General features: G+C 44.8%; 2 protein-coding genes across 2 annotated transcripts in view; one reads left to right on the forward strand and one right to left on the reverse strand.

Annotated features, from left to right (window-relative positions):
• The window catches only part of PPAT (phosphoribosyl pyrophosphate amidotransferase), a 45,112-nt gene extending 42,671 nt beyond the window's left edge, over positions 1 to 2,441 (reverse strand). Inside the window, exon 1 of the mRNA XM_082238212.1 lies at positions 2,069 to 2,441. Coding sequence (XP_082094338.1) covers positions 2,069 to 2,196 — 128 coding nt within the window. The 5' untranslated portion in view covers positions 2,197 to 2,441. The remainder of the gene's footprint in view (positions 1 to 2,068) is intronic.
• Positions 2,442 to 3,000: 559 nt separating this feature from the next.
• Positions 3,001 to 12,992, forward strand: LOC309540881 (multifunctional protein ADE2). Its single transcript, XM_082238258.1, has 9 exons — positions 3,001 to 3,175; positions 4,971 to 5,168; positions 7,447 to 7,625; positions 8,812 to 8,991; positions 9,091 to 9,204; positions 10,638 to 10,721; positions 10,811 to 10,991; positions 11,204 to 11,362; positions 12,382 to 12,992. The coding sequence occupies exons 1-9, from the start codon at positions 3,157 to 3,159 to the stop codon at positions 12,546 to 12,548; spliced, it is 1,281 nt and encodes a 426-aa protein (XP_082094384.1). The 5' UTR covers positions 3,001 to 3,156; the 3' UTR covers positions 12,549 to 12,992.
• Positions 12,993 to 15,517: the final 2,525 nt, after the last annotated feature.

Genomic DNA, 15,517 nt, shown 5'->3' on the forward strand with positions numbered 1-15,517 from the left:
GGGAGTCTTCTGGGCAGCTACTGCTGCTGCCCCTGGTCTCTGAGCTGCCCCCCCTTGCCCCAAAGAGAGGTGCCTCCCAGAGGCACTATTTGCCTGCAGAGCTTATAGCCAGTTCAGCTGCAATAAACAGCTGTGCAAGTCTTGGGGAGGCAGAGATGCAAGAGGGAATTAGAGGAGGAAGGGAAGGAAAGAGGGACAGAGGCCAATGTTGCCCACGGCAACATTCAAGGCACCCCAGGGTGCCACGGCACATTAAATGGTCCACGCACAAGTATGAAGAGATATTAAGGACTGACAAGTCAGTAGAGAGGGGGAAAGGTCAGGCAGCTATGGAAGTGTGAGCTATATGTAGGCGTAAAGGTACCCCTGACCGTTCAGTCACGGACGACTCTAGGGTTGCGTGCTCATCTCGCTCTATAGGCCGAGGGAGCCGGCGTTTGTCCACAGACAGCTTCCGGGTCATGTGGCCAGCATGACTAAGCCGCTTCTGGCAAACCAGAGCAGCACACAGAAACACTGTGTGTATTTATCTACTTGCACTTGATGTGCTTTCGAACTCCTAGGTGGGCAGGAGCTGGGACCAAGCAATGGGAGCTCACCCCGTCACAGGGATTCGAACTGCCGACCTTCTGATCGGCAAGCCCTAGGCTCTGTGGTTTAGACCACAGCGCCACCCACGTCCCTCATATGTAGGGGTAGGGCGTATCAATAGAGGGATGCAGCTCACCTCCAGTTTTAGGGTAAAATTAGCGTATACACAAAATGAACTATTGTTCTATTTTTACCACTGTGGTGTGTGCCATTATTATTTTCAGGGTGTTTGGTCATATTTGGCTAGATGAGACAAGCCAATGTTTAGCGAGTATTTTGATGACAAAGCAAGCCCCAAGCAGAGATGTGCAGCGCAGTCCTATGCACATCAAGTCCCGCTGACTTTCCTAGGATCTGCTTCCCAGCAAATGTGCACAAGATTGCAGTGTTCAGGTGCTCAGAACCTTACTAGCCATTGTCAGATATGGTCAGCGCATTGGAAGTGCAGTGCCTAATTAAATGGGTACTTCTTGATGGAAGAGTTGGAGCTGCTGTTGCTACAGTTTTATGTATCTCTCTTCGCAGCCCTCTAATTTCCCATGAGCAGCAATTGGGCTACAGTCACAACCTGCATTTAAAATTCTATACCACTTTATAAACAGTCATGGTTCTCCCTTCCCCAAGAATTCTAGGAAGCTAAGAGTTGTGGGGACCCCCCCAATCCCCTCACAGAGCTACAATTTCCAGAGTTCCCTCAAAAGAGGGGTTGATTGTTAAATTACTCCAGGATTTGTAGCTCTGAGAATCTTAGGGACTGTGGTTTGTTAAGGGTGTGAGGGGGTAAATCTGAGTTTCCAGGCATGTTCGGGGGAGGCAATGGGCTTTAAATGCATGGTGTGTTCACAGCCACAATGATGCATTCTGCATAGTTCCTGCCCTGCATCTATATATGTAAAAACATCATGAGATAAACAAGACTGCTTGTGCTCTAGCATGCATTAGCCAAGAAGGAAATTAAGCTGTTCCAAGTGCTTAGGCGAAACAATAGAGTTTGTGGCAGAATACTGTATAATGGGAGTTCACACGGTTCTGAGTATGACAATAATTAGGATCTGGATGATGCCAGCCCTGGTTTTGCAAAATGTTGCAGTTTTACACTTACCTGCAACTACCGGACTTAAATGTAGGAAACTGCAGCAAAAAGCGAGGGCCGTAGGATGCAATCCTGCATACATTTACAAAGGCAAAACCCAGGAAATCAATTCCACTCAGCACACGCGTGCATGGAGGTGGGACACGGCTGTGCGCTTCTTTACTGCCTCTCGGCGCAGCCTGATCCTAGGAATCCAAAAACCCCAATCCCACCGGTTTAAATGCACTTTCTCCCGTGCAGTTGCATGCAACAGTTGCCTTTGTAGGGAGCTTGCCCTAACGGGGTGCATCGAGCCCCCACAACCTGCGCCCAGGCCTTCCAAGCAACCCCCCCTCCCCCCGATTCCCCAGACCGCCTGCCCCCCCCCACCGCCGTGTCCCCTACCTGTGCTGCAGCCCCACTAGCCCCAGCGTGATCACATGGGGCACGTCCAGCTCCGTGGGCCACAGGCCGGAGGCGATGCACCCGAACACGCCGCACTCCTCCCGAATCCCCAGCTCCTCGAATTCCATGGTGCCCGAACACGTGTTGTTGTCAGCGCAGCTGCTTCTGTTATTGCCGCTGCTGCCTCCTGCCGCCGCCGCCTGGGTTAGAGGGGGGGGGGCGGAGGAGGAGGAGAAGGAGGCGGCGGCCTCAGAGGCGCGAGTTCCTCTCCGCGCCCACCCCTTGCGCCCGCCTCATTTACATGCATACATTACGAAGGGGCGAAATTCCCCGCCTCGGGGCTGCTCCGCGCGCCCGCGTGGTGGAGTTGGTTTCCCCACCCCTTCGGGGCGGGGGGGGGCTACTTTGTATCTGCCTTTGGACACAAGTTCGCTCCCGCTCGCTCTTTCTCTCTCCCCACAAGTTAACTTTGTTTCCCTCTCTCTTTCTCTCTGCGTGCGCTTGCGCTTCTGAGAGCGAGTTTTGCCCAGTGGCTCCGAGAGTGTAAACTGCTGGCTGAAGCGCTGAGGAGACCGCGAAGGGCGGAGGGAGCTGGGCTTTGCGCGCGACGGAAGGGGTTATTTTTTCCCCCTTATGGAAACGGGGTTTGAGGGAATAAAGGGGTGGGGAGGAGACTTCGGTTTTCGCGCGGGGGAAGGGGGCGTCGGCGGGCGCTCGCCTCAGATTGGAGAAACGCTACCAAAGGGTTGTGAGCGGGGTGTGTGTGTGTTAAAAACATCCCTCCCTCCGTGGGTGGAGGAAAGGGGGCTGGGAGGCAGGATGTGGCCCCGGCGGAGAGTTTTAGGTGGCCCAACCCCTTCCCTTTCCCAATGAGGTGGAAGCATTGGCGGGTTTCTGCAACCGCGCCCCGCCCCCCTTGGCCGCCCCCTTCCGCCGTCCGTGCCCCCCCCCTCGTACGCAGCCCCAAAAGTGCCTCGGGACTCCGAACGCGCTTCTTTTTCGGGTCGCTTCCCCCTCGCGCTGCGCTCGTCCTCGCGCGTTGCTAACTTGGTTTTGTTCTCTCCTAGGCGTCCCAGGCGGTCTCTGCGATGCCTCCCATACGCTCAGGTGAGTCGCTTCGCTCGCGCCGCCGGAGGGAAAGAGCTGGCGCCTGCATCCAGCAGTTGCCCCTCGCCAGCGACCTGCCCGCGTAGTATAATAATATCCCACCTCCCCATGTGGATTGTAGGGGAATCGTGTCTTCGGTACTCCCCGGGCTTTGTTTCAAAAGTTTCTTGCGGGAGGAAACTGGTACACAGCCTTAATGTGCGTTATACCTATAGGCAGATTCCTTTTTCCATTGAGGACATTTTCTCCTGAGATTCTTCTGCGGGCACTGTACAGATCTGCTACTTGAGAAAGGGGAGTTTCAAAAGTTTTTTGTTGCTTAGTCAGTTTTCACTTCAGTTGTGCTTGTCTTTTTGTCAAAAGCTCTACTGACGACTAAGGTGAATAATCCAGTGCTCCCCCCACCCCCACCCCAGTTCCTTTGCATAAGAAGCAACACTTGCAATTGTGTTGATTTCACATGCCTCTGATTGTTTTCACAGTCTGTGTGTGCTGGGCAAGCAGTTGAAATTTGCTATAAAACAAGGAGTGCATGCAAGTTATTTTGATGCATGCGATCCTGTGCATGCTTTCTGTGCAGGAGGTGCAGGTTAAAATGCCCTTGGGCGTTTTCATAGATATTACTGGAATTTGAGAGTGTGTCTCGTGGGACCTGCAACAAAACGTTGCAGTGTGGGGCACTCATGCCCTGAGTTCCAGCCAGCCAAGTTTTAATGGACTACGTAAGGATCCACACGTGAAGAATGAAGTTTCTGTTGTACAATATAATTTGGTTTAAGGCAGGCTTCCTCAACCTTGGCCCTCCAGATGTTTTGAGACTACAATTCCCATCATCCCTGACCACTGGTCCTGCTAGCTAGGGATCATGGGAGTTGTAGGCCAAAAACATCTGGAGGTCCGAGGTTGAGGAAGCCTGGTTTAAGGGATTTATACCGCATCCTTCTGACGGTTCCCAGTGTGGACTAAAAGTTAAAATCGGAATAAAGCTAATGTTAAAGTAGTAGTAAAAAAGAAGGCATCAGGAATAGAAACAAACAGTAAGAATAAAAGGAATGTACAAATGATTTTAAAAAGTATTAAAAACCTGGCAATATTAAAGGCCCCTGGTGCTGAAATGACATCAGAGTAGCCCCCCCCCCAGGGAAAGCAGTTTATAATGAGGGTTTTATCAGCAAGTAGGCCCTTTCCTCTGCAGCCATCCTCTGTATGTCAGACGGCAGGGAAATCAAAAGGGCCTACTCAATATCTAACTTTATTTCCAGAAGCGAGTCTGGAAATAAACTGGGAACCAGTGTAGTTTGCAAACCACACTTGCAATGTGGCTGTAACACCCAGTAGCAGCTAAGACCCTTGCAGCCATATCTTGAACTACTTGCAGTTTCTGGGCCATCTTCCGAATTACATCTGATGTTCGGTTGTACGGTTATAAGCAAGTTCTGTCAAGATCTTGCTCCAGGGAAGTTTTCATAGTCTCTAATATTTGTCTCTTTTATCATTTTGAATACTGTGTATCCGAAAATGTGAATTCAGCTAGCCTTACAGTGAAAGTTGCATGCATATTAGTTGAACTGGGATCCTTGCCATCCGATTTGCATCTGCTTTTGTGGAGGGACTGAGGTCTACCTCACAGTAAGTTCCACTGAATAAAGTGCAAATTACTTCGGGGGGGGGGGGGGAAACAACATGCAATAGGGTTCCAAGATGAAGGGTTGTAAGTTGCTAAGTTTCCTAGTTGCGTTGCAAAGCTGCTTTCAGAACATAACAATTTAAACTGTATTTTTCCATCCCCCTCCAGAACTTAAACTTGGCAAAAAAATAAATGAGGGGAAAACAAAAGAAGTCTATGAATTGCCAAATCTCCCAGGATGTGTTCTGCTTCAATCGAAAGACCAGATAACGGCCGGAAATGCAGCTAGAAGGGATCTCATGGAAGGGAAGGCCGCAATCTCAAATACAACAACAAGCTGTGTGTTTCAGTTGCTCCAGGAGGCTGGTAGGTGGTGGGCATTACGGAGCTGCATTGGGGAAAAACCACTTACTGGCAAAACAATTTAAAGCAATAAAACCATAATCAGTCACTATGAGGTTACATCGCTCTGCAACTTATGAATACACTGTCCACCTGGTAATATGGAATCTAGTATGTGTTAAGTACTATTTTGACCACATGGGATGCATTCTCAAGATTGCAACACCAACATTTCTGGGGGAAATCGCCCATGTAAAAATGATAAAGCTACTCATTCCTTACACGTAGGTTACATGGAATGCCTATAGCCTCCAGTACCACTGCTTGTTCAGGCAGTAGGCTTTAGCATGTATTTGCTCTTTGTTTGTGACCAAATGAATTTTAAGCAGTTTAAAGCATTCCGCATTCTCTGTTCAAAACGGATACACCCCTAAATGTATTCATACTACGTTTTGAGTGTTCAAACTACTTCACATACATTAAGTCTTACAAACGCCATAGAAGGTATCCTGGTATTATCCAAATATTTCTAATGGGGAGATAGCAGAGGCTGAGGGGGAAGTATTTTAAAGCTACCTAGTAAGTTTGTGGCTTGAGGTGAGAGTTGAAGCAGGGACTCCCCAGCTGCTACACTTCAGGTGAGACCAAATGCCAGTGCAGTTGAATATCCACTAGCACAGTGAGGCTTCTCCTACCACCTGGTGTATCCCCCCATATCTGAAGGGTTGAAGGAGGCTCTGGGGCAGATTTTAGGAGCGAGAAAAGAAACCGAAGATCCCATTGCACAGGCAAATTTCTGTAGCATATGTGAGTGTTATGAGTCTCCTCATGCCTTATTTCTCTCTCTCTCTCTCTCTCTGTGTGTGTGTGTTATTCTGAAGAATTTGGGCCATGATTACAGTCGTGGCCAGTAGCCTTGTATTACAACCTTTGTACATTAAAGTCTGTAGGACAAAGAATAGCCCTTGCAAACTATAGGTTATTCAAATGTTCTAATAAAACTTGCATCATTATATTAGAATGAGCTTTTTGAACTTGCTTCAGGCCAGTGTGCTGTGAGGAAATGGTGGTATTGAGCAAGCACTTTGGTTTAAAAATTAACTCGATTAGAGCCCTTTCTCCTGCTTCAAAGTGAACCCCCCTGAACCATCAAAACTTTGCTGGTTTAAACATTGCCTACCTTTTTGGAGGCAAGAATGTCTGTATCTCTTCCAGATTAGTGCTGCTGATTCCCAAGCTGAACTTAATGCTGTGCTCCCAGAATATGTGATGGTGTCCCTTTTGGGAAGAGAGTGCTGTGTAAACTGCGTCATTTAACCTTCCCCCCCCACTCTTCCTCAAAGAATATAAAAACCTAATAAGAGTGGGGTGAACCAGGCCAATGGTCCATCTAGTCTTGCATTCTGTTCTCACAACGGCCAACCAGATGCCTGTGGGAAATTCGCAAGGAGGACATGAGTTCCCTCCCCTCCTGCAGTTTCCACCAACTGATATCTATACTGGCTTTAAAGCTTTATTTACTTTACTATCTGCTCCTTCTCAAAGATTCATAATATTCTCCTGCTACCTGGTCCTTGACAGCAACTAACAGGTTTGAGTTCAGAGAGCCATAGTGGTTGCCAAACATCTTGTATTAACTTGCATGGAATGCTGAGGCTGAAATCCTATGCATGTGGAAGTAAAGCTCATGCACACAATAGGATGGGCTTCTAAGCTAATATGCTTGGGCTTGTTGCTCTATAAAACCTCCTTGGCTTCGAACCATCCATAACTGTACTCCAGACATTACAGTTGTACCTCAGGTTACATACACTTCAGGTTGCAGACTCCGCTAACCCAGAAATAGTGCTTCAGGTTAAGAACTTTGCTTCAGGATGAGAACAGAAATCGTGCTCTGGCGGTGCGGCGGCAGCAGGAGGCCCCATTAGCTAAAGTGGTGCTTCAGGTTTAGAACAGTTTCAGGTTAAGTACAGACCTCCGGAACAAATTAAGTACTTAACCCTAGGTACCACTGTACAAAGATTAAAGGGGGAAAGTAAGTTTTATTTTCCTGCTCCAAGTTGTGTCTCCCCCAGCTGCTATTTGCTTCTTATATCTGTATTTGTCTCCTAACATTGCTTATTACTGTATGCTTCGCCCGTCAATTTTGTGGAGGTCGAGATTGCTGTGCCAAACTCTTGAAATGTCTTTTCTGCGTTATAGTCATATAGATTATGTCGTCCGTCCCCCCCCGGCCACCACTCTTGGATTTAGAAGCGTGTTTCAGTCATAGGACTAATGTGTTGTTTAATTCCTTTTCCAGGAATTAAAACTGCTTTTGTGAGGAAACATAGTGACACAGCATTCATCGCTGCTCACTGTGAAATGATCCCAATTGAATGGGTTTGCAGAAGAATTGCTACAGGTTCTTTCCTGAAGAGAAACCCTGGTGTCGAGGAAGGCTACCGCTTTAACCCACCTAAGATTGAGATGTTTTATAAGGTGGGTAATGTAGCTATGGCTTGGCTGTAATGGTGGTCATGGGATATCAGACATCAACTGATTCTGATAGACTTTTGGGAATGACTGAAGTCATTCCACTTCAGTAATATGTTAAAACCGTTTTATGGTAAAATTGGTGGTCCGTGCAGGGCCAGATTTAGGTTTGATGAGGCCCTAAGCTACTGAAGGTAATGGGGCCCTTTATATGTCCAGCTGCCCTTTGTCAACAACAAATTGTCACTGTTTTTTGTGTTGAATATATGCTATGTGGTAATTTATGGACCTAATAGGTATTTAAAGCCATTTGTGCATGTTGCCATGCAACCAGTCCATGCAGAATGTAGGCACCCTATGTATAGAAATGAGCAAACCAGTGATATTTTAGGGGGCCATCTAGCAGGCAGGGCCCATTACTCACATCACAGGACCCTACACAATTCAAAACACTTGCTGTATGTAGGTTTTATTTTATTTGTTTTTTATCTTATATTTTGTAAATGTACATCCAGGTGTTTTTTTTCTTTGATTTTTTTGGGGCCCCCAAGAGAGTGGGGCCCTAAGCTATAGCTTGTTTAGCTTATATGTAAATCTGGCACTGTGTGGACCTCAGGGATCCCCGTAGCCCACCCAGGGGGTCCGTGGCACATACCTGGATTTTCGGGGGGAGGAGGGGTGCTCATGTGACTCTCATTGAATATGCATGGTCCGGTTTTGCATGGTGGCACCATTCACATAACAAAAACACAGAGATATCAACTTTTTCAAAAGTAGTGGGTCCATGGCTTGGCTTTTGAAAAACAGGGTGGCTACAGTACTTAGCTAACTGGGAACCACTGTGGTAAAACTAAACTTCCCATTATAAGTCTGCCACAGAAACATACTACTTTCGAGAGGAAGAGCAAGATAATGAATAAATATGAATGATGGATGTGTCTGTACTGCTGTCAGAGTCAGAATGATTATTTTGATGGTGGCTTTTCATTGTTAGGTATTGACAGATTAAGGATTTGTTCAAAATTAATTTGTTGATGCATCAAGTAAAAACGATGTACTTGAGTCAATAACACGTTACAGAAATTTCCAGTTCTCCCCCCCCCCCCCCACAAAATGATGGTGTGCTTTTTGAACTGGGTGCCTGGTGGAAATGTGAAGCTGTTCTAAATAAAATGCACTGTTTGTTTACCAGGATGATGCAGCCAATGATCCACAGTGGTCTGAAGAGCAACTCATTGAAGTTAAGTTCAAGTTTGCAGGCCTTGAAATTGGACAGACTGAAGTTGACATTATGGCCCAGTCTACTCGAGCCATTTTTGAAATACTTGAAAAAGCATGGCAGCCCCTGAACTGTACTTTAGTGGACATGAAGGTATAATGAAGTGGTCTTTTAAAAGCATGTGTCAATTTGAAAGCAACAATAAATTAGCTAACTTCAACTTTTCCCCACCTTCCTTTGGGATATTATTAGGTTGAGTTTGGTGTGAATGTAGCTACAAAAGAGATTGTTCTTGCTGATGTCATTGATAATGATTCTTGGCGATTGTGGCCATCTGGAGACAGAAAACAGCAGAAAGACAAGCAGGTAATTCTATGCTTATGGCTTGTTTGTTTTTTGTTACTTTTACTATTAAGCCAGTATTCTGAGCTATCTTTTGCTCTTTCCCTACTGCTGCAGAAACTCTGTGCTTGCAGCTTCATAGCCTGGATTGCCCTAAGAGACCTTGGTTCTCAAACTTAATCCGTTCCTGAAGTCTGTTCTAAAACCAAAGCGTTCCAAAACCAAGGCACACTTTCCCATAGAAAGTAATGCAAAATGGATTAATCCGTGCTAGACTTTTAAAAACAACGCTTAAAACAGCAATTTAACATGGATTTTACTATCTAACGAGACCGTTGATCCATAAAATGAAAGCAGTAAACAATGTACTGCAGTCACACAATCAATCAATCAGTAGCTGAACTGGGTTCCACGCAGTCACAAAAACAAAAGAGCCGCAAAAACTCAAAATAAATAGCAAAAACAGACAGACCTCAGCATAACACTCGAAACGGAAGCGTGGCACTCAAATTGGAAGCATAACACTGTTACGGAGCATGTTCAGCTTCCAAAATGAGTTCTCAAAGGAACACTTACTTCTGGGTTTGCAGTGTTTGGATTCCACATTGTTTGAGTACCAAGGCGTTTGAGAACCAAGGTACCACTGTCTAGTGAAGGGACTTTCTTATGCTTTGACCTGTATGGCACATTATAAAGAGAGTGCTATGTTCTCACCATGGGGCCAGAATGTACATAGCCTCCTCCATGGGGGCAGAGCTGTGCCACTGAAACTGTGCACTAGACACCTCTCTTCCAAAAGTATTTAAAGGGAGAAAGGAGAGTGAAGGCACCATGAAGCTCTATTCTCGCAATGACTGAAAAACTTCTGCTTGGTGTTGTAACAGCAAGCTGGCTTTTTGTGTTTGGCACCGTTATTCTTGCTCTGTCGAGAAACGTCCTTATTATCTCGGGCACCTGTTACAAGCTGAATAGGATGCCAACCCCAGCCCCAGCTTTTAAATCCACTGAGGTTTTGAATTTCAACTCTTCTTACCTTCGCACAAAGTGACCCAACCTGTGGGGGGTGTGCAGGATTGGCTGCTGATTGTGGGAGTATAGCTTAAAATAATCATAATGCCATGAATTCCGCACATTCAAATGTAATTTTCATAATGTGTTATTTTAAAAATCCAAATAACCCTCATGTAACTAATAAAATAATGCTATTATCAATCCCATGTGAGTAATTTATTTTTTTAATAGTGAAATAAATATGAAAATAATTTTTAAATGTATGGAATTCATTTGAATGGTTTTCTTAAATTCAAATTTACCAATGATAAATAAAACACATTAGTGTGATTATGTGAAACTGGTTTGTTTATTAGCACCTCATTTGAATTAAGACTCAACTGGGCTTGCCTTCATAGTCAGATGCTGTAACCAGTGGGATGTATTTTGTTTCCTGTTTCTTTTAGTCTTACCGCGATCTCAAAGAAGTGACTCCCGAAGCACTGCAGATGGTGAAGAGAAACTTTGAATGGGTAGCTGAAAGAGTGGAGGTACTGGCGCTAGCCTTCATGAGACAGATAATTCTCTTTGCCTCTCATGCAAGTACTTAAAATTGTCCTTTGACTTTCCTTTCTGCTAGCTTTTGTTGAAACCACAGAGCCAAGGCAGAGTGGTTGTGCTAATGGGATCCACTTCAGATCTTGCCCACTGCGAAAAAATAAAAAAGGCTTGCGGAAACTTTGGCATTCCTTGTGAATTACGAGTGACCTCTGCTCACAAAGGACCAGATGAGACACTTAGGATCAAAGCTGAATATGAAGGTAAAACTGATTTTATTTAAACCTAGTGATAGTCATTGTTACTTAGCTTAGACCCATTGAAATCAATGGACTTAAATGCACTGATTTAAGTCAAATCTCTTGACTATAACTAACATGGGGGATTATTTCTATTCCTGTAACAAAACAGTTTTCCAGGAAAAAGGAAGGCATGCATAGTATTTGATGCTAGGTATTTTTGTGTCAATTATTAGGTGATGGAATTCCTACAGTGTTTGTAGCAGTAGCTGGAAGAAGCAATGGTCTGGGACCTGTGATGTCTGGAAACACAGCATATCCTGTTGTAAACTGTCCTCCACTCTCGGCCGACTGGGGTGCTCAGGATATATGGTCATCTCTGAGGTTGCCCAGTGGTAAGTTACCTGCCCTTGAAACAAATTGCTGTTTGCAAAGAGGCAGTACATATTTCAAAGTCAAAGCATAGCTATGCCGTTGCTTTGATCAAAACTGTTCACTCCAGACACATTTGTCACTTAATCGGGGCTTAGTTCAAAGTTAATGTGCATTTTCTAGGGTGGCTCCCTATTTTTGGAATGCTCTCTCCAGGGAGGCTCGCCTGACGCCTTCTTTACATATCTTTAGGCACCAGGCAAAAACTACCTCCTTCTCCCAGGCCTGTAGCTAATTAAGCAATCTATGGCCTTTTAAACTAGAGCTGTATTGTTTTTGTTTGTTACTATGCTATGTATTTTTGTGTTTTCATAAAGTCCACAGTTAGAATTTTATAATATAAAAATGGGCCTAATAAAAGATATTGCCCAACTGTAGATTTTAGAGTTTTAGTCATCGTTGTGTATACTCTGCTCAGACTTTTCCAATCATGTTGATAAGGCATATCTGCTTAATTCTGTGTAGTTTACGACTTGTGTTGAATAGTGGTTGGAGTGGAAAGGAGAAAAAAGGACGACAGCAAGAGAGAGAGCTTTTTTAAGAGAGAGTCCCAGTGCATTTCCTGAAAACCATACCTAGTCTGAGCAGTTAAGCATTATTTCTGGCACATTTTTAAAATATCTAGAGCTATCAGGGCTCCAAATATCCTTGACAAACAGAAAAGCAGGACTTTCAGAGTCTTCAGATCTGCATTAGACTAGATGCACTGTACAACTCAAAACTTGACTTAAGTTAAAATTATACATAATGGCTCTTCAGAGCAGTTTTAGAATTGGACCAGGACAAGTTTGAGTAGTGTTGTAGTGCCCTCTGGTGGTTGGAAATCTCTTCCTCCCAAACCCACTTTTCTGGGGTTTGGTTATAACTGAAAAATTCAGGGTTTAGCTAAATTATGGTAACTGCATTTGCCTGCAGTCATATACAGATGGACAGCTGTAAAATCAAAACAAAGGCTATAATTTTCCTTTTTATTTTTAAACAGGTCTTGGCTGTTCCACAATTCTTTCACCCGAAGGTGCTGCCCAGTTTGCTGCTCAGATATTTGGGTTGAATAACCACTTTGTGTGGGCCAAGTTGCGCTCAAGTATGTTGAATACATGGATCTCGCTCAAGCAGGCTGACAAAAAGATGAGAGAATGCAATTTATAAACCGCTTCTTCGTTCTGCCAGCTGTCAGAATATGGCATACCATTTCTAACTCAAGAACACAGTCACCAGTTCTATCATAAACAGATGAGCCTGCAGGTTCCTAGCACATACGGTTAATCTTTGGCTTTCTGAAAGCTGTAGAACTTCACAAACGCTACCAGTATTATGGAGTAGTTTTTACTGATCCATCTCAATAGCTTATTAAACAGAGCTAGTTACCTGTATTGATTTGTAATCCTGAACAGAATGTTAATTCTCAAAGTTTCTATTGAACAGCTAGCAATAACAGCAACTGTCTTAACCCAGATTCTAATTAAGAACCTGTTCAACATGCAACAGTGTTGCAGAGGAAAGAAAGGCTAGCCATTATTTCAAGATAGTATTGTGAAATCTGTATTCGGAGGGAAAGTGTTTACCAAATAGGAATAAAAGCAGCTTTCACTAGTGTGGTATTTTTTTCTTACAGTACAGTCATAGCTCGGGTTAAAGAACTTGGGGTTAAATCTTTTCAGGTTGTGTTCCGCAGCGATCCGGAAGTAACAGAATGGGTTACTCCCGGGTTTCGCCACTTGCGCATGCACAGACGCTCAAAATGACATCACACGCATGCACAGAAGCAGCAAATTGTGGCATGCGCAGACGCGGGTTGCGTTCTGCTCAGGTTGCGAATGGGGCTCCGGAACGGATCCCATTCGCATCCAGAGGTACCACTGTAGTGTAAATCAAGTAGGAAAGCAGTTGTCAGCTGTTTAGTATCACACCTCTCAAATCTCTCTTGAATCTGCCTGCTACTAGAGAGTTATGAATACACTGTCCACCTAGCAATGACTTCCTTGGAAAAGAGTGCTTAGAAGAACAAGGGTAGCCAATGTTGAACCCTGCAGATGTTTTCAATAAGGGCTCCCATGAGCTTCTGCCACCCTGGCAACTTATCAGGGATGGCAGTTGCAGTTCACAACATCTGGAATGCACCAGTTTGGCTATGCTTAGCTTAGAAAATATGCGCTTATGTATGTTGGGCTTCTGAGCGAAAGAGATGGGCCTTTGGTCAAACAAGGAGATGTTCAGATGTGCCTTTGCTGTCCTATTGACTGTAGGGACCAAGACTTGGCAAACAAGCTAACAAAACCCAGAAGCCAACTGAAAGCCTGAAGGGCGAGGAAGATTGCTTGCAGCTTATACTGTGAACCCCCTTATGTTCCACACCCCTGAACCATCCTTGTCCCTGTGCACAAGCTGAGAGGTACTCTGGAGATGGGGAGGCCATAGGTAGGGAAGACTGAGCTGACAACACCCGAGGTGGCTGTGATGCAGCCTGCAACAGCTCAGGGGAAATAGAACCCAGTAGGGCCTCCCTTGATTTGAAACTGAACAATGGGAGCAAGCTGCAGGAGCAGGAGGAGGAATTTGCTTGGGCAAAGGAGCAGGAACAGCAGAGAAGCTACTAAATTCACCGGAAGTCTGAAGAGAGTCAAAATGATGCATTATCTCAGGTCTCATGGTAGCAACCTCTTCCTGTAACAAAACCTAAGACATTTCCTGTCCCCAGTAGGGTGATAGAGGGACTTTGAAGTCACTGGAGTCCGTGGGAACAGTGCAGACATAATAGGCCCACCTGGAGGCAGGGTTCACTGTTGACTCTGGTTTGGTCCGCTCAAACGTCAGGGCTGCCTTGTTTTTAATCTGCTCAGCCTCAACAGAAGAATCATATATCCAGGGCCCTTAAAGTTTAAATCATGCTTTTAAAGGCTTGGGTGGCTGCACCTGGGGGATATGGGCAGGAAGTCAAGACTACAGAGCAATAGACCCAACAAGGTAAGGCCACATGTCTGATTGGGCCTTGTTGGCTACTAAGAGGCAGCTACCATGATCTCTCCACTCACATGCACGGGGCAGGAGCAAGAGCAACAGAAGAGTAAGCCACGGTGCATGCATTGTAGCAGCTGGCAAGGTAGCATGAGAAGGGCAGTGTTACTTACCTAGTTCCATTTAACCTTTTTTCCATCGTTAGCTTTGAATTAAAGTATAAGCCACCATGTTGCTCTCTCAAGACAGGGAGCGAAAAACAGCACAGCTGACGGCATGTTCCATGTCACCTACTACTAAATAGCATGTTGGCACCTAGAAATATTTGATGGTAACTCATTCAGTAGCAAAGGACTCAATAAAGAGCAACATTATAGGATGAGAAGTTCAATGCACTCTAAAATGGAGCATACACTCCTGCTCCATCATAAAGGACTTTACCCATTAGGATTGGTGAAAGGATGAAATAATCTCATTCTAGGATACAAAATACAAAAGGATAAAATAATCTCATTCTAGGATACAATATAACTGCACGAGATATGAACAAGAAAAAATCTGATCCAGGTACCCGTCTCCGAGTTCTTCCAACAATAAGCAGAGGCATAACATCATCATGACTCAGCTTGCTGGAATAAGCCCATATTTATCTTTTGATCTCTGCCTGCAACAGTAGGTATGATGCCAAATGGGGTTGTATCAAGAACTGCAATTGTTCTTGGAACCTGCTCACTGCAGATTATCCAGAAAAGTTGACGCCAATCTATTCCATTCCCCTTCAGAGACATGCATTTCCTGAGATTACTGTACTCCCAAGAGATCATTCCATCAACATCAAGTGTGTCTTCTGAATGCCACTCAAATAGTTCCAAGACTCCCAGATTGCAGGAAAGCTATGTATGGATGTGGCCTTAATATTTCAGGATAGTGTATTTATCAAAAATATGCCTCAAAACAGTGATATGGGCTCATAAAGGAAGAGGTCCTTAATGATTATGAAGTACTAACAACAGAATCCAAAGACTGCTTCATTCCCACCCCAAATATTTTTTTGTATGTTGAGCCAATAAGAACATAGCCAAGCTGTAGGGATCAGACACTACTGTGATCCATATATAACAATTCAGGTTTGTGATAACTATCCTTTAGGGCAGAGGTGCTAT

This window comes from Podarcis vaucheri, assembly GCF_965113315.1.
Source record: "Podarcis vaucheri genome assembly, chromosome: 9".
Taxonomy (NCBI): Eukaryota; Metazoa; Chordata; class Lepidosauria; order Squamata; family Lacertidae; genus Podarcis; species Podarcis vaucheri.

Excerpts from the sequence above, each read along its gene's own strand:
- LOC309540881 (XM_082238258.1), top strand. Across the intron at positions 9,205-10,637 it reads AACAGCAGAAAGACAAGCAG|TCTTACCGCGATCTCAAAGA; the intron begins GTAATTCTATGC and ends TGTTTCTTTTAG. Across the intron at positions 10,722-10,810 it reads GGGTAGCTGAAAGAGTGGAG|CTTTTGTTGAAACCACAGAG; the intron begins GTACTGGCGCTA and ends CCTTTCTGCTAG.